This window comes from Helicoverpa armigera, chromosome 19, assembly GCF_030705265.1.
Source record: "Helicoverpa armigera isolate CAAS_96S chromosome 19, ASM3070526v1, whole genome shotgun sequence".
Classification (NCBI taxonomy): Eukaryota; Metazoa; Arthropoda; class Insecta; order Lepidoptera; family Noctuidae; genus Helicoverpa; species Helicoverpa armigera.
Genome location: NC_087138.1, coordinates 4,144,881 through 4,164,901, shown reverse-complemented (window position 1 = coordinate 4,164,901; position 20,021 = coordinate 4,144,881). Strand labels below are relative to the sequence as shown.

Sequence of the window (20,021 nt, the reverse complement as noted above, 5' to 3'; positions counted from 1 at the left end):
ACCTAAAATTGAAGTAGCTATACTGTGCTCAAATTATATTCCTTTTAACTTAGCAGACATTGTTAGTGTTGTACTTAAACAAAACGATTATTTGTATCGATTTTCAAATGTAATAAAATATCGTTTTGTAATTTACTTAAATTAATAATATATAATACTATATAAAAAACTAACTTATTATGAGCATCGATTCTCCCATCGAAATGTTTATTGTAGTATAACGTAGGCAGATTAATAACTATTAAAGACAGCATAATTCGTTAAAATAATGATCCATTTAATAAAAGTAAAACTTAGTTCATCTTCTATGGATATGTTTATACGATAAATCGTTATATACAGTCGATTTGTTAGTCGAGTTCCTGATTGATCTTAAATGTTTCATAACGATGACATTAATAATAAGTTTAAAAAACATTGTTATTTATTATTCTTAGTTTCTAAGTAACAGTTTTATGTATGTATTTGATTTAATAAATCGTATTTTTTTGAAATTTTTGCGTCACAATCGGTAGGAAGCTTTCAGGCTGAAGAAAACAACTTAATCTTGTATAAAAAAAAAGTTTTTTCTAGAAAGTTCCGCAGATAAGTAAAGCATGTATGAAGTAATAGATGTTATAATTTTTGTACATAATATTCAACTATCGGTGTGGGTTTTTCTTTCACTTTTCTATCCCTATGCATGTTTGTTAACTAATATCACATAAATTATGTAGTATCATTATAGTTTATAGCTTGCAGCAACTTCTTCGCACGCAAGAAAAAAGTCACTTAATGACGACAAAATTGAATATGTAAGAAAAATTAAAAAGGTTTCGGTTACGGCAATTAAAAATTTTATCGAATATGCTTTTTAGTGACAAAATATTTGTAATTGGCTTAAACATACTGCTTGTATTGTAACCCGGCTTGACATATTTAGTAGATTATTTTAGTCGATTTTCAACAAATGACATGATACTCTATGCACGTTTGAAAGCTTTTGACGATTGTGATTTTGTTTTATTTTGCCGCCAAACCCTTCCCGGCTTCCATCAGTGTTGCAAGGATTTAAAGTTTAGATTATACTAGTTACGCTTTATCAGTGTTTTTCATGGCAACATTTTTATTCTTTGGCACTTTACAGGTAAGAGATTGTTATGTATCAATATATGCTTTATAAAGTAGATTTTTTCGTTATATTATTTCATACATGCTTTCAACGATATATCATGCTTTGAATAAAAAAAAACATGGTGAAAAATGGCGAGTGGGTGAATATTTGCTTGCTTTATAGCTTTGTAAGGAATTATTTTTTAGGATTGTTTAATGGTTTCAGTGGCTGATAACTTCATGTGGCGGGAAGATTCCTCGGGCAGCGAAGCGGATGCCCCACATTACCCCCTAGACCTTAGACTCGCTGAGGCTAGGTAAGTTATAAAGTTAACTACATTATAAAACTCGAATGTAACTACTACGTGTATTTTGTACCTCTTTTATTTGTAAGTCTTACTGGATAATAGCACGGGACTTCAGGGGCCGTTCAAGTATTACTCACTATAGGGGGTGGGGGCGTATTTGTTTTGCTTATTTTGGATGACATGGGCATGGGTAGGGGAGTACAGATGATGATTACGTCATCGATAGTTATTTACTTTTTTACACGAATGGCAACCCTCACATTGTCTATGCTTGAAATCGTAGCGCATTTTCGGGGATTCCCGCAAATATACACGTTTAGGCACTCGCTTTAGAATCGATTCGGGGAATTACCGCGCTCTGTTCACTTGTCAGAATTTCTTCTGTCAGTGAATAGGGTATTACATGCATTTTTGAAATATATCTTAAATAAATTCTCTAGTCTTAATATATCTCTAAAAAATTAAAAATATTTTTTTTTCTCACGTTATGTACGAATATAAATTAATTGTTTTATCATAATTTCAAATTTCGCGCGTATTTCGCGAAAACGCGGCACACAACGGACGCCATGATTGTTTTTTGGTCATGACGTCATTACGTTAGAAAACAAACTACAGCTGTCAGTAATACATATTTTGATATGTATTGAACATTTTAATAATGAGTAATTATGCTCCGTATCGTTGGTGTGTTGTTTCTGAATGTGAGAACACTAGTGTAAAAACACCAGACAAATTATGGATTCAAGTACCAGTGGATATAAATATGAGAAACACTTGGTTAAAAGTTGCGAGACGAGATCCCGGACTGTTATCAGATAAATCTCGTTTATACTTTTGTGAAGATCACTTTGATGTAAGTAACTGTATTAACATTACCTATCTAATGAAATATACTCTTTAATGATAGGTTAACTACTTCAAGAATCAATACTTTGGGAAATGTGGATAATATTTAGAGGTTATACACTTTTGTTTACTACCGTAATGACGTCATTAGCATGGCGGCGACATTTCGTAGTGTTCAAAGACAGATAAAAAAACCTAAAAACTTTAAACTGCAATAAAAAATATATTTATGTACCTTACGAAGTGAAACTAACATTTCCCGATTGCTTTTCCTCTAAACAATCATTGTAATACACTTTTATTTTTTTTCTCATCTAGACTAAAATACCCTATTGTTTTGTTCGGATACATTACCTATAATCTTCTTCTTATATATAAAAATGAATTGCTGTTCGTTAGTCTCACTAAAACTCGAGAACGGCTGGGCCGATTGAGCTGATTTTGGTTTTAAAATGTTTGTAGAGGTCCAGGGAAGGTTTAAAAGGTGAGAAAAATTCTAATAATTGCCGGGAAAATCTTCAAAACAGCATTTTTCCCATACAAACATTTTCCAAATAAAATGGAGAGTTAATTTGTAATTTATTACCTCTGCATAAAGTTCAAATTCGCGTGCGCGTTGGAGGATCTAATATCGCGTTCTGAAACTCAACAAATGCGACAAAATTGCATAGTCTCAAAATACATAGTACATAAATAGTGGTCGGCTTCGAGTAACTCAATTTTAACTAACTTCAGTTGTTAATCTGTCCGATTATTTTTTTAATAAGACTATATAGAAATCGAAAGATAAATCTCAAGTTTTGTCAGAAATTAAATTATAAATCTTAAGTTAATAATATTTGACATTAGATTTGACAACCAACTAATATGTCAATCCATCCTGTCGCATTTCAGAGCACGTGTTACGAGTTACGATATCTATGAGTGCATCTTTCTATCTTTGTGGCTACGTGCGCGAGAACTTTCTTTACTTTGGTGATCCTTTGTGAAAGTGACATTCCATAGGCTATATAAAATTCTATATTGCCCACGCAGACGAAGTTGCGGGCTAGTTATAATATATAAAAAAATTAAAAATGTTTACGTAAGCATGGGGGGAGGGGGTAAAAGCATTGCTTACTTTTGCTAGATGGGGGGATTTTCGGGTATGGGTGGGTAAATAATTGTAATAAATCTGCTTACGTAATATTTGAACGGCCCCTAATATGATATTGTTTTTATAAATAAATCTATAGGTACGAATAATTCAAAAATATTCTTTAAGAAAACAATTCTTAACAAATATATCAGTCCAAAAAAAACCGGTCATTCCATGTTGAAAAGGTTACAAAATAAGGATATTAAGGTTACAGAATGAGGATGTCCCAAATCCAATATGCTAAGTGGTACAAAATGTGTAGATTACAACTGGAGGAGCGTTTAGCGCAAGAGGCGCGGGAACGCAGACAGGACGACCGACGCGGCGCCAGGGCCTCGTACTCCGACCTGCGCAGCACTGCCGACGACAGGGCCAAGGAACAAGTCCACTTTATATTAGGAGGGGATAAGTAACTATTCTTTCAACAATTTTATGCCTCAAAAAAACATTCACAGAAGTTGAGTTTTCGTTACATCATGTTGTGTCAATGTAATACAAATAATTGTATTTGGTACTTTGTTTGACCATTAGTTTATTTTGGTATCGGTGATTGACATAAGTAGATTATAGGTACCTCTTGCCTTAAATCGATTTATATTATTTCAATTTAGGTGAAGTTTTATCAAAACCATTTGAAAGTAAAGTTTTTTTTAAGAAATTGTTCTTAATTTGATTATTATTTTTCAACAGATCCACTTCAATGACATAAATTCAAAACATACAACAAATTCAACACCTTAACTAATAACTGAATTTACAAAAAAACAAAAACATTGCAAAAAACGAAGTACATAAAAACTTTTTTTCTTCCTTGGCAATATAATAAGTTTTGTGGTAGCGTGAACTGGACCGGCGAGGAGAGCCCCCGCGCGACGGAGTTTCCCCGCGCGGTGACGTCACTGTCGCAGCCGCAGCTGCGCGCGTCGCTGCGCGGGGCGGGTGGGGCGGGTGGGGCGGGCGCCCCGCTGCCGCCGCCCCGCCGCGCGCCGCCGCCCGCCATGGCGCGCTCGCGCAGCTCGGACGTGGTGGCGCTGGCGAGCGACGACCCCCGCCCGCCTCCCAGGAACGCTTTCACTAAGCAGAAAACTCTTGCTGAAGGTAAATATCTTTGTTGCCCTGCGAAGTTATATCTAAGTGCGTACGCCCCTGTGCGTGTAAATAGGGTTTTTAGGCAGCCGATGTTATGTCTCGTTGCTTAAACGAAGTTTGGTCTATTCTATATAAAAATATTTTTGTCTTAGACCCAGTGGCGCTATCATACGAGCCCAAAAGCATGGCATGCCTTGCTAAAATGCTCAATAGACTCAATAAAGAATCAATATCAAACGCGAACAATTTAAAAGTTCGCGCGCTTAATTCTCATCAAAACAACACAAAGTATCTATCTATTCCACGTCACCCACACAGTGACACAACACACACACTCGCATTTGTATCAATGCTATCTCGCTTACTCGCACCGGCTTTTACCGGGCTTTCAAATACTATCTCCGTCACTTTCACACTTAAAGCGATGTGCCGTATACGAGTTCGCGGCTGCGCGAGACTACAAGTCGCTCAGTATGGCAGATTAAAGTCGTGCATGCGCGTGACGTCGGTGCGAGTCGTGAGCTTTTGTCAACTGAGTGCCTAGTGCGAGTTGAACAAAATTTTGCGAATGACTTCACTGTCGAGTTTAGCGAGTCAACTTCAAACGAACCGAATGCAATATTTAAGCGAGTGCGAGTTGCCATCTCGCAAATTACTCGCATCACGTTTCCTCACGGCGAATAGCGATGATCATTTTTGTTAGGTTGGTGTTCCGTTCGCTTGGTGGGATAAACCTACCAAATTTAGAAAGACGTCATTTTAGCATGTAATCGTATGGGACGACTGTCTTTCAAAATTTGTGGGGTTATTGTTTGGATGTTTTGTTTATGTTTGACGCGACGCCCGAAAAAAGTTTTCAGTTGTTTTAAATTAATTAATTTAAAATGAAGACAAGTTCTTGTCTAGCACCTGGAGTGCTAGTGAAGCTTATATATTTCTATGAGTCAGAACCTCAGTTACTTGTTCTAAATACACACTGCACATTTTTTGGGATACGTGCTTTGCTTCTCTAATTGGCCTTTGATAGGATCCAGTGGCAAAAAAGAATAAAGCGGTAAGCACCTGCAAATAAAAGAAGGAGAAAGTGTCTTCAATCGTATACATACCTAGTTTTGTTTTGGAAATTGATATTGTAACTTATATGAACTGATAAATAGGTACCTTATGTTCCAAGGAAACACGTAGAGTGGATTTTAGATTTGTGCTTTGTCTCAGTTAACTGCACAAGAACTTAAAAATCTTCTTGGACAATCTACATCTATGTCTAAATTGCGTCTCCGTGAGGTGAACTAACGAATTAAAAAATGCGCAAGCCCTTTTCCCAATTCTGGCGCTTTTGTTGCGTTCATCTTGGGCCTTTGCGGCCGCAAACATCCTCCGAGCAAAGAAAAAGCGTCCTGCCATATTTTTTGTATTATTTTCACTAAATAAAAACTTAATTGTTGATATACGAATATCTCCTCACTTCACTTTCACCACAAAAATCTTCGTGAGAACTTTTTGGTTAAATTCGATCGCGTTTGTATTTATTTACTATTCGATCTGTCAAAATCTGAATCTCGCACTCGCATCACGGCAGAAATAAACCAATCCCGTGCCTGTCACGTTCACTTGAGAGTCCGAGCGATTCGATTTCGAAAATTTGTAAACTGGCACTCGCTACTTTAGGTTCCAATTTTTGACACCAGGCGGAGCTGTTTTTGTTCCATACAAATCTTAAATCTCTCTCGTAAATAAATTCACGAAAACTCGCACTAAGCACTCTGTTAAGTTTTTGACACCCGAGTGCAACTCACTTCATTTTTATTTCTTTGATAGAGAAAAGTTGTTTGTGTTAAAAAAAAATTGTGTGTATTCTTAGATTTGCTCAGTGAAATATTCGTTTTGGTGACTTACAGTGGAGGTAATTGTACCTTGTGAGGATTTATTATGCGTCCAAGTTTTGATTGGCGAAGATAAGGTAAAATACTTAGCTAAGAAAAAACAGTTAATTTCTTCATTAAAACCGACGCCTGATCTGTGTATTTCTCAGACTAATAAATCGCGTAAACCAAAATTTAATAGATAAGTGTATAAAACTAGTTGGATTGTTATTGGAACCTAACCTAACCAGTAGTTTATGAAAAAATACTGCATAGTACATACTCAGTCGAAAACTGAACTTTCTTTTTTGAAATCGGTTAACATTTTATTGGGCATGCGTTATTTTGAAACCCTAGGCTCGCCACTGCTTAGACCAAACCTTTTTCTCACAAACCAATTCTTTAAATAAATACTGAAACTTCTATAATATATGTTCTTAATTCAATAACATAAAAAAAATATATGAAAATTAATAATACATTCAAATTCATTAATGTTTTAAAATAATGGTCATCACAAAATTTTTGCCCAAAAATATAAACACAGGAAATTGGCAGAGTCGCTACCGTAGATATTTTTTTTTGTTAATTATTTATTTGTCTCTCCTGGCAATTGTAATATGTATGTATGTACATTATGTTTATGTATTATTATATGTAAGTCTATTATATATATATTTTTTGTACACTAAATATCATATAACCTTTGCACCTACTACTGCTATTTCTCCACCACCCAAAGGTAAACTGGGAGAAAACGCCTAAGGCGTTAAGTCCGCCCTTCTACAGAATGTGCAGAAGTATTAAATAAATAAACTGATTAATCAAATGTCGTTTATCAGACACCCCAACCCCTTCAAGCAACACACCTCCCGAGGAAGAGTCAACAGACTCGTCACTAATGGACGACGAAGGCCTCCCGAAGCCTCGCAAGCGTCGCATCCACCTCCCATTCGGTAAGAAAGCGAAGACCCCCGCGTGACCCCCACGAGACCCCCTAACGGACAACACTAGCCACGGCTGAACGAAGCGTCTCAATATCTAGGCCCGGTTTCATTCGTTACCGATAAAATGTCAGTTAGAAATGACTAGCGGAGATGTCATAACGCATAATCTCCTAAGAAAGTAGCGCGCCAAAATGCGGGTGTTCGGGGGACGAGAAACGTTACCAGCTCCACGCTTACAAACCTTCTTTGGCACCTACCATTATATTCAAAATAAAATCACCAGTCAATAAAGACCAGTCTTTGAAAGATTCGTTTTCACTAGACAACGCACCCGAATATCTCGTTAGTTCCAATAACGGCTACTGTACGTTACTTGACCTAAAAGAAGGCCTACTATCCTTATGGTATCTCCGCTCCTCTTTTCTACCTCCGTGGTTATCTGATAGTTAATGATATCACCCAGATAACGCCTGCTTATAATTTCTGCCAGATGTAAGCTATTCAAGACCTGTGAAACTAAAGTTATATCTGTCAGATAAGTTCCTTATAGTATCAGAGACTTTATCAGTAACCGTTGAAACTGGCCATTAGTACAACAAATGTACAAGGTAAGGTATATAATCTGATGTCTCTTGAGCAAGGAAAATGTAAGGGAACGAAACAAACCTTCATTGAAGTTTCTACATGTACTAATAGAAAAAGAGTGTAAAAATGGTAACTATTTTGGCAATAAATTACAATATAAGTTGGGCTTCCCATAAAATTATTAGGAAAAAGACAGCTCCATATTGTGGCAACATTACATACTTTATAACATAGACAACAGAATAAAATGTCATAAACTGCAATTTTTTAAATGTTGACACAATATGAACTTATTGTATGGCATAGGAAACTAATTTATTATTCGGCCTAGTGAAAAGTAACTTTAGTACGAAGTCAATTGTAAAGCCAAAAACGTGGAAAAGGCCAGTAAGAAATAATGAAATAATATAATAATTACCTCATAATGTCAATTACAGTCACCATCACAGATATGCTATCCCTTAGATAATGCAAGTTTTAAACAAATGTCAACTAAAATCGAAAAGGATTTTTCCTTTATTTTTCCACTGATGACAGCTCAATAAAAAATAACAATTGTATCAGACTTGTCTAAATCATTTGCTACTCAGGCGATCTATCTCGTTCTATAAGAAATCACTTAGAAAAATCAGTTTTAAGTACAAGTACCTTCAAACATGAAATAACTACAGCATTATCTAAGTCCGGCCTAATCTGTGGTGTTTATTTGAGTAAAATGGTGTGACAGCGCGCTTCGTCCCAGCTGTGAATGAAACCTCGGTTGTAATTCAGTTTGATTTTCCCCCTAAAATATTAATTTGCACGTTTGCCAGTGTGACTACACGTTTAGTAGTAGTTTTTATTCGTACATAAATTTTGTATCTATATATGTATGTACTTAAAATTAATTATCAACCCTTTGGTAGACTATCAGATTGAATTGTAGTAATTATGTTTATTTTAATGTAATTCAGAAACTACTGATAATTTTACGTGTCAATTTTCAATAGATTTTATATTTCTTTGCAAAAGTGTTGCCAACAATTAATACCAGTATTTTCAGTATTGCCCAACTCTATAGAAAGAGATTATTTCATTAAAAATGGCCTGATATTACATGAAATCTGTAATTTTGCGTGTTTGTACAATAAACTATGCCTATAATGTAAGTTAGTAAATATTGATAATATGATATATATCTAAATTATTCATCATAATAGTAAAGAGGTATGAAAGACATTAATTTCGTATGTTAATTTTCGACTGCGCACTTTTCATATATATGTCGCCGGAAAATAACAAGATCCGTAAGTTTATAAATTTACTAGGAAGTTTATAAACTTTCGTAAGATTCTAAACGGGAGATAAATTGTAATATATTAGGTCCACATTTTCGTAAATTTATCAATTTCCGACGTCATACGGTAAATTTATAAACTAACGATTATCTATTCGTAAGATTTTATATGGTTCGACCAATCACAGAAACTCTTTTAAATATACGATCTTTGAAATACGAAAAATAACACACTGCTCTCTGATTGGTCTATGTTCATAGTGGCAATGCTTGTCTCCATAGGGCGGCCGCGAGGAAGGAGAAGTAACCAAACGCTACGCGCGATCTGATTGGTTGGCTACCAATCAGATCGCGCGTAGCGTTTGGTTACTGCTTACTTATTATTTTACGAGTGAGTTCAGTAAGTTTATAAATTTACGAAAATGTGGACGTAAAATATTACAATTTATCTCCCGTTTAGAATCTTACGAAAGTTTATAAACGTCCTAGTAAATTTATAAACTTACGGATCTTGTTATTTTCCCGTGACATATACACTAATGATTAGTTTTTTTTTCTCTATAATCATATTTACAAGTATATTGTGTAAAGACAGTTTAATATTTTGTCCAATTTTGGAATGTTGTCTTCTGCAATCATTTTCTTCCATCAAATCTCCAATCCTGTTTTTTTTTAACGATTTTCGAATACAGGTTGTAAATAACCAATTATTTTATTTTTGTTATTACGAAGTCAGGCTGGGAGCCCGAATTTTGTGCAAACATATTCTACTTATTTTTTAAAGATCATTGTGTTACAATATAATTTCACTTTATTTTTATATTGTTTTCGTATTAAATTGTTTATTTTTAAACTGATGACTGCCTAATGTGTGTTTCTTTGCTTTTTGATCCTTTGTTGTGAATTAGAACTTTTACAATATTACCAGTGTCATGATCATGTCTTCCACATACATTGTATAATGCACATTTACATATAGAAGTTAGTTATATGTTCGTTTTATCTGAATTGACTTGGCCTGTCGACTAGTGAAATGAGCGCTCAGTTATGTTGTGATTATTATAGTGTTGCGGCGTTTCGGAAAATAACTAGTTTTTATTTATTTATTAACAATTGTCATAGCTAGTGGGAAGATATACGTAATTTATGCAGAATTTCTTAATTCTCTTCGTTGTTTTAACCTAAAAACTGTCAAAATTTCCCGAAACGCCGCGTTTGTAAATCATTTGCTAGAATAAAATAACTAATCGCAGTATAAGTTACTATTAACACGACTTTACCATATCGCATCATTCCCTTTTTTTGCGTAATTATGATAGCGATATTATCGACCTTTAGCTATATGTATAGAGTTATTTGTAAGGCAACTTGGTGCTAAATGAAAGTTCTCAGACTGATCACCGCATGGCTCAAATTTTTGTATGAATTTTTAATATTCTGTTCGTTTCTATGTGGTTTTGTACTAAATCGTTAACGTGTTAAGCTCCTGGCCTTAAAGTAAATTGGCGTAAATTGTCTTAGAGCCTTATGTTAGTTAAATGTTCTCACACGTGTAACAGCAATTTAGATGACGCAACCTTGCCTATAGGAAATACAGTCTCATGTATGGTTACGCCCACAATTCAGTATCATGAAGATCAGTAATTGCCTATCTAAGACATAAAAATCGTATTTCTAAGACATAAAAATAGTTGTAACTTTTACTGTAAATCTATAATACGCTCCATTTTACGCCAATAACAGTCAACAAAACAGTATCATAGTTCAACTAAGGCTATACGTAAATATTGTAGTGTGATTTCCCAGTTGTCTCCGTAGTGAAATGTTAAGAAATTCGTACTTAATGAAATTAATTGTGTAATGCAGATGTTGAGTACAAAAGTTGAGTAATTAACAAGTGGTTACAGAAACGCCTAGTTACACTTGTTTTCGGCATGAATTTTAGACATATTTTTAATTATTTAGTTAATTTTCAAGATTTGTTTTATGGCTTTGAACTTTATGACGAAGGAATATCTATTTAGATAATGCGTAATGATTATATCTGCCCATAGGTTTTCTTTAGGTCACAAACTTGCCTTACATAAAGTTGGAAGCCATAAAATGGATGAGATTTTTCACGAAATGTATATTTTGTAGACCCCAGATCTGATCGCGTTGTAAAGACAAATCGTGATAAATAAATTGTTACAATCATTGAAAGTTAATAAATTGATATTACAAAGTTGTGTTTTATTCATGCACTTACCAGGTGGAAATAAACTGTGATAGCCCTGACATAATCATGGCTAATCACCCCTCTTCCGTAACTAATCACCATTATGGCTGTGTCTATTCACCCCATTCGTGTAACGAAATTAAAGAAAAAAGGCTTACGAAATAAGAACAATTTTATATAGTAATGCATATTCTACCTTAATAATTATAGCACTTTACAACTGCTCTGTGTGTAATTTAAAAGTTGCGGGTTTTTCTTCTGGGGTTCCGTTACCGAGTTTGCCATAAAAAACCTTAAAAATTATCCTTAGATTTTTCTCTATTCCGGGTTAGGGGGAAACTCTCCCTAGGGCCGCAGCCCAGATTACACAGACTAAAAACCGTTGGGAAACTGGACTGGACTAAATCGACCCATTGGAAGTTGTGAAATTTGTCACAGCACAAGGAATATACCGTAACGTACTTCGGTTTAAAGATATTTATTTCTCATAAGAACTTACATACAGTTCACTTATAATGAGATACAAAGTACTTACTATTAAATTAATTATCTACACCTTCAGTTATAATATCTAGGTTTACATTAGTGTGCATACATAATTCCTAAGTTTCCTTTTAAATACGTTTAGGTTGTTACAATCTCTCTTGTCATCAACAAACTAAAGAAATGAAAATAGGGAATAAAAGGAGAAAAGAAGTCAGTCAGATTATTAACCGAATATTTCTGAGAGAATTTGAAAACAATTTGTCCAGAAATCCAACTTTCTTAAAGGGCTCGGCGCAATGTTTTTTACCTTGGCATTTTGGCAAAGGTCCAGTTCCAGTCACGCAGTACAACGCCATCTATAATTTTCTACCAATTTTTTTAAGGAACCATTCACAACTTCATTGTATATTGAGCCACAAGGCGGCGTGGCACGGCAAAGGATTTTAATACTAATTAAGTTATTTTGAATCTTATTTCAATGAGTTTAGAATTTATGTTACTTTATTTGAATACCACGATGCCGCGACATGCCGCAGGGTGGTGTGCGTTCGCGCAGCGGAATGTTGTTGAATTTAAAGATTTTAATTATGCAGATAATTAGTGTAGTATGACGGTCCTATAATTGTGTATGGTAAAAAAAAATTGTGTATGCAGCCATTGTGGAGAAATTCACCAAAAACTGATTCCGCTGGACGAACGTTGTCCTGGCGGAACTTTTTTTAATCCATATACTTTAGAAGAAAAGAGATGTGTCCAAAGATTAGTGTGTATTTGTGTATAATTATTTATGAATGAATGAAATCAGTGCATGCATAAACTTAGGAGAAAATCAATTTTCCGCTACGCGAACGTTTGGCTATTAGCTAATTTTCATATAAATCGCTTACATAGAGAGCTGTAGATCTTTACATACGTTGTTTTGAATTTGTTTATATTTGTTTAAAAACAGATTTAGAAAAAGTCGTAGGGTTTAAAAGATAAAAATATACACGTAAAATACACTTATTAGGTCTTAGTTCTTAAAGTAGGTAAGCAGTTTGGGGTCCAGATTTTAGATTCTAGATAGAATGACAATTTAGAATCCGCTTGTGTACGCAACTGTACCATATTAATAAATACTAACCTTCCAAGTTAAGAACGTTTTTTAGATATATGGCACGGCCGCTTTTTTGTAGCTATCCGAATTTGGTCGGATTGTGTAGGTTTTCAATGCTTCGTCAGTATTATAATTGTCTTTCTTTAATTACTGAATTCAATGACATGAAATTTTGCAAGTGAATAGTTGAATGATTAAACTAATTATTGGCATACATTTTACCATGCAATTCCTTTAGAACGTCGTGATATTCGACTGCTTTGTAAACAGTGATCTATTCATGGTAAATTATCCTATAACTTTTTGATTACTAACGGAACATCATTGATACTTGGCAACATGTTGCAGACACTTACAAGGTTTGTGTAAACGTGAAAATCTAGACCCCAAACTGCTTACTAAGACCTAATAAGTGTATTTTACGTTTATATTTTTATCTTCTAAACCCTACGACTTTTTCTAAATCTGTTTTTTAACAAATATAAATAAGTTCAAAACAACGTATGTAAAAATCTACAGAGTGCTGATTCCGAGTTTTGTAAGTTTACGCGCTCGATACGTAGGTAATTATAACTTGGCTGAAGTAAAGAGTCGTATGCTACATCACAAGATTAGAATATAGAACGTTCATTCATTTTTCCGGATAATGACGTTTACTATTTCGCAAGTGAGCGCGTTTATAGTACGACCAAGTGCCGATGACAGCCTTCATGAAATAAATAAGTCAAAAATGAATACTACGTAATTAAGTTGTATGATAATTTACGCATCGAGAAAGTTAACTTGCAAAACTCGCACTAGGCACTCTGCTCTCTATGTAAGCGCTTCATATGAAAACTAGCTAATGGCCAAACGTTCGCCTAGCGGAAAATTTAATTTCTCCGAAGTTTATGCATGCACTGATTTCATTCATACATAAATAATTATACACAAATACACACAAATTTTTGGACACATCTCTTTTCTTCTAAAGTCTATGGATTAAAAAAAGTTCCGCCAGGACAACGTTCGCCCAGCGGAATCAGTTTTTGGTGAATTTCTCCACAATGGCTGCATACACAATTTTTTTTTTACCATACACAATTATAGGACGTCATACACTAATTACACTAGTTTACAGTACATTTGTTGCCGGGATTTTTAAGCTGTGGTTGACTACTCATATTTAACCATATTTAAAACTATTAGTAGTTTTTTTTTATCAGCTCTAGTTTTTAAGTTTCAGCTAAGTGCGGTTTAAAGAGAAAAAACATGTATTTACCTTAAAGAATATTTGTTTAAAAATTATATTAATTGTTAAGTCCCAAAAAACTTCGCTTTAAAGCTCTTCTCTTATGTGTAGACTTTGGGAAATGGCGTATCAGAGACCAGCAATAGTCAGACATCATATTTACATCCCAGAAACCCTGATAACGTTCTTCCATGACACGTAAATCTTGATGCATACGCTCCCCCTGCTCTTCGCTCATATCTCTTAAATTTTCCGGAAATCTGTCCAGATGACTGAAGAGGAAGTAAAGTTTTATGCTCTTATTGCATCCCATATCTCTTAATTGTTAAAGCAGGTCTTCGACAAGTTCAACATAATTTTCATTATATATTTTCAAAATTCAATATATTTTTTATTCTCTGAAAGTTCAGGTGAATGCTGCACTGGACGCTGAACACATGTACTACTTCGGTTTTGCCATTTAGCTCGATTTTTGGTGTTTAAGCTGTTTATTTTCACGCTACAAAAGTAAGAGTCGCCGAGATGATTTTTCGATCCTTTCCAAATAGTTGGTGTTTTAAGTTTAAAAGAACTTCTTTTACCACTTGTCCGTAATCTTATGTATTCAACGCACGATTTACAAACACAATCAGGAGCCCAAGATTTGTCATTTTTATCCAACAACATTCCAAAATATAAAAATTTGTATTTTTAAGCATCTCTGATATGACATTTCTACACATCTCAAACACATATTCTCCACATAAGTAACAAACATGGTTTGGGTTATTTAAACAACGTCTCCTTGAACTACTCATGTTGTAAAAACTTCACATATTTGTATAAACACAATAAAATACGTAATTAAGCGACTAAAAAATTCTCAGAAATGAGAAAGTCAATAACAAGTAAAGTAGAGCTAAAAAAAAAAATTGCGGGTAGAATTAATAAAAACTAAACATAAGTGAATTTTACCAGCCATTAAATCCACGGCAACAGGCAAAAAGTTTGATTTTGTAAACTAGTGTTATCTGCATAATTAAAATCTTTAAATTCAACAACATTCCGCTGCGCGAACGCACACCCCAGGATGCGGTGGCATGACGTGTCTTGCTTTTCATTCCACGGGATGCCGCGGCGCTCCAGTGCATCTCGCGAGACGTATGGGACACTTAGGGTCAATCCCCACTGAAAGAGCAGCGGCCGGCAGCGGCCGTAAATGCAAGTGATTGAGCGCGAGCGCGGCACGGCCGAGCGCGGCGCGCGGCTCTTACATTGTCCGTGCTCTTACGGCCGCTGCTCTTTCAGTGGGAATTGACCCTAAGGGGTCGAGGAATTATGATTGCTAGTTATCCTAACTAATATTATAAGGGTCAATTCCCACTGAAAGAGCAGCGGCCGGCAGCGGCCGTAATTGCAAGGGATTGAGCGCGAGCGCGGCGGGCCGCGCGGCGCTCTTACATTTTCCGTGCTCTTACGGGCCGCTGCTCTTTCAGTGGGAATTGACCCTAAATGTGAAAGTAACTCTGTCTGTCTTTTCTCGCCTAAACTACTGAACCGATTTGTGTGAAATTTGGTACATACATAGTTTGGAACTTGAGAAAGGACATAGGATAGTTTTTATTAAAAAAAATATATTCCGGACATATAGCGCCATCTATTGGTCAAACCAAAAATATGCCGTGTGCGTTCGCGCAGCGGAATGTTGTTGAATTTAAAGATTTTAATTATGCAGATAATTAGTGTATGACGTCCTATAATTGTGTATGGTAAATAAAAATTTGTGTATGCAGCCATTGTGGAGAAATTCACCAAAAACAGATTGCGCTGGGCGAACGTTGGCGAACGTTGTCCTGGCGGAACTTTTTTTAATCCATAGACTTTAGAAGAAAAGAGATGTGTCCAAAAATTAGTGTGTATTTGTGTATAATTGATTATGTATGAATGAAATCAGTGCATGCATTAACTTCGGAGAAATTCAAGTTTCCGCTACGCGAACGTTTGGCCATTAGCTAGTTTTCATATAAAGCGCTTACATAGAGAGCTGTAGATTTTTACATACGTTGTTTTGAATTTGTTTATATTTGTTTAAAAAACAGATTTAGAAAAAGTCGTAGGGTTTAAAAGATAAAAATATAAACGTAAAATACACTTATTAGGTCTTAGTTCTTAAAGTATGCAGTTTGGGGTCTAGATTTTCACGTTTACACAAACCTTGTAAGTGTCTCCAACATGTTGCCAAGTATCAATGATGTTCCGTTAGTAATTAAAAAGTTATAGGATATTTTATCATGATATATGATGAATAGATCACTGTTTACAAAGCAGTCGAATATCACGACGTTCTAAAGGAATTGCATGGTAAAATGTATGCCAATAATTAGTTTAATCATTCAACTATTCACTTGCAAAATTTCATGTCATTAAATTCAGTAATTAAAGAAAGACAATTATAATACTGACGGAGCATCGAAAACCTACATAATCCGACCAAGTTCGGATAGCTACAAAAAAGCGGCCGTGCCATATGTCTAAGCAACGTTCTTAACTTGGAAGGTTAGTATAATTATTAATATGGTACAGTTGCGTACACAAGCGTTAGGAACAAATAAAACAATTGCATTTCTTGAATGAAAAATGATATTTTTTTAATAATAACGCCACTAGCTACGACATTTTAGTTAAAATACGTAACGTTTATTAAAGTTATTTTTAATCACCTAGTTAAGTAATTTATGTAAGTAACGATAGTAAAAATATTTTTGTACACGGATATTTAAATAGAGAAGTACTTGTTAATTGAAGATTTATTTTTATCGTAGATAGTGGCATTATTATTAAAGAAATATTTTTCATTCAAGAAGCATTGTTTATTTTTTTCCTAACGCTTGTGTACGCAACTGTACCATATTAATAATTATACTAACCTTCCAAGTTAAGAACGTTGCTTAGACATATGGCACGGCCGCTTTTTTGTAGCTATCCGAACTTGGTCGGATTATGTAGGTTTTCGATGCTCCGTCAGTATTATAATTGTCTTTCTTTAATTACTGAATTTAATGACATGAAATTTTGCAAGTGAATAGTTGAATGATTAAACTAATTATTGGCATACATTTTACCATGCAATTCCTTTAGAACGTCGTGATATTCGACTGCTTTGTAAACAGTGATCTATTCATCATATATCATGATAAAATATCCTATAACTTTTTAATTACTAACGGAACCAGTGGCGGATTTACAAACTTGCCGCTAGTAGGCCATTCAATTTTTGCCGCCTCTAATGATTGTGAACTTAATGATATTTCTGTCAGTTACTAGATTATTTTTGCAAGCCTCTATGTATGTACCGAAGAGTTTAATGTTAACAAGTTTATATGACAGCGACTTTGAAGCGTAAAACCTCTGTAACTTTTAAACGGCTCAATCGATTTTCATCATACACTAAAAAAAAACTAAATTGAAATCGGTTCATTCGTTCGGGTGCTATGATGCAGTGGCGACGTAGCATCGGGTGCCACCCGGGGCGGACTACCTATTGTGCAGCCCCCCATTGTAAAGTGAAAAAGTCGCGAGCGAAGCGAGCGCGAATTTTTTTTTAGTTTTGGTACACAAAAATACCTACCCAAACAAGAGTGGAAAAAAAGCACTGTAAAGAGAAGAAGCCGCGAGCGTAGCGAGCGCGAAATTTTTGATGTTTGGGACGCAATAATACCTAAAGAAATCAGAAAACAGCCACTGTCAAGTGAAAGGCGCGAGCGCAGCGAGCGCGAAATTTTTTGAGTCTTGGAACACAAAAATACTCAAACAAGTTTGAAAAAAACCAGTGTAAAGTGAAAAAACTGAGAGCGCAGCGAGCGCGAAATTTTTCGAGTTTTGGACACAAAAGTCCTCCACGCGTCAGTTGTTTTTACTACTTCGGTGCTTTAACTTTTTGTTAAATTGAGGACTCAAAGAGCGCAGAACAAACCAGGAATGATGAAAAAAGCCGCGAAACCACGAGCGAAGCGAGCGGATTTTTTATTTTATTTTTATTGAAACGCTATTAGAATATTTTAAAATTCATGATCACGTAAGTACCTAAGTATATGTATATTACAGTTTATTAATTTTGCGTTTATTAATCGTCTATTTAAATATGGATTGTGTACTCATATACTCAATTATAAAAAAAATCTGTAAAAAAAATTGCTAATTTTGCCGCCCCTCTAAATCTGCCGCTCTAGGCACTGGCCTACTTGGCCTATTGGTAAATCCGCCACTGAACGGAACATCATTGATACTTGGCAACATGTTGGAGACACTTACAAGGTTTGTGTAAACGTGAAAATCTAGACCCCAAACTGCATACTTTAAGAACTAAGACCTAATAAGTGTATTTTACGTTTATATTTTTATCTTTTAAACCCTACGACTTTTTCTAAATCTGTTTTTTAAACAAATATAAACAAATTCAAAACAACGTATGTAAAAATCTACAGCTCTCTATGTAAGCGCTTTATATGAAAACTAGCTAATGGCCAAACGTTCGCGTAGCGGAAACTTGAATTTCTCCGAAGTTAATGCATGCACTGATTTCATTCATACATAATCAATTATACACAAATACACACTAATTTTTGGACACATCTCTTTTCTTCTAAAGTCTATGGATTAAAAAAAGTTCCGCCAGGACAACGTTCGCCAACGTTCGCCCAGCGGAATCTGTTTTTGGTGAATTTCTCCACAATGGCTGCATACACAAATTTTTATTTACCATACACAATTATAGGACGTCATACACTAATTATCTGCATAATTAAAATCTTTAAATTCAACAACATTCCGCTGCGCGAACGCACACAAATATGCCGGAAGTTACTATTCCACGCGAACGAAGTCGCGGGCAAAAGCTAGTTTGAAATAAGGTTGAAACTTGTACCTATAGCATTTCGGTGGGGCGCAGGGCGCAAGACTGATGAATGCCAGTGACTGGGCTTTCAGGTGGATGCCACGGCGTGCCACTGCACGCCGCGGGATACCACTGCATGTCGCGGAATGCCACTGCACAACCTGCTGTGCCACACCGGCAGTGGGCGCCGGCCCTTACGATCAGAGCCAGTGTACTATGCTCTTTGGCGCGGTCGACATCGATAAGTGTTCGATAGTTTCGATGAGTTGCCATTCTGTGAAGTTGGGCTTAGCAAAGCATTCACGTTTTGAACAATCCTTGGTTTACGTGGAGGTACCACTTCCATTTGTTCCAAAACACGCCTAATACTAATATCGGTCCAAATGTTACATGCGTGTACATCGTCCCATAGAAAAGGAAGTGTGCGTTCGCGCAGCGGAATGTTGTTGAATTTAAAGATTTTAATTATGCAGATAATTAGTGTAAGACGTCCTATAATTGTGTATGGTAAATAAAAATTTGTGCATGCAGCCATTGTGGAGAAATTTACCAAAAACAGATTCCGCTGGGCGAACGTTGGCAAACGTTGTCCTGGCGGAACTTTTTATAATCCATACACTTTAGAAGAAAAGAGATGTGTCCGAAAATTAGTGTGTATTTGTGTATAATTGATTATGTATGAATGAAATCAGTGCATGCATAAACTTCGGAGAAATTCAAGTTTCCGCTACGCGAACGTTTGGCCATTAGCTAGTTTTCATATAAAGCGCTTACGTAGAGAGCTGTAGATTTTTACGTACGTTGTTTTGAATTTGTTTATATTTGTTTAAAAAACAGATTTAGAAAAAGTCGTAGGGTTTAAAAGATAAAAATATAAACGTAAAATACACTTATTAGGTCTTAGTTCTTAAAGTATGCAGTTTGGGGTCTAGATTTTCACGTTTACACAAACCTTGTAAGTGTCTCCAACA

The 20,021-nt window shown here is 35.3% G+C and overlaps 1 protein-coding gene across 4 annotated transcripts in view; it reads left to right on the top strand.

Moving 5' to 3' along the window:
* Positions 1–7,582, top strand: part of LOC110372971 (stromal interaction molecule homolog) — a 48,660-nt gene extending 41,078 nt beyond the window's left edge. For 2 of the 4 annotated variants that reach the window (XM_049841310.2, XM_049841309.2), the window contains exons 12-15: positions 1,319–1,409; positions 3,650–3,796; positions 4,226–4,485; positions 7,181–7,582. In XM_049841310.2, coding sequence (XP_049697267.2) covers positions 1,319–1,409; positions 3,650–3,796; positions 4,226–4,485; positions 7,181–7,320 — 638 coding nt within the window. In that variant the 3' untranslated portion in view covers positions 7,321–7,582. Of the gene's footprint in view, positions 1–1,318; positions 1,410–3,649; positions 3,801–4,214; positions 4,486–7,180 lie in introns of those variants that run through there. The other 2 variants (XM_049841311.2, XM_021330023.3) reach the window with 2 other exon arrangements.
* Positions 7,583–20,021: the final 12,439 nt, after the last annotated feature.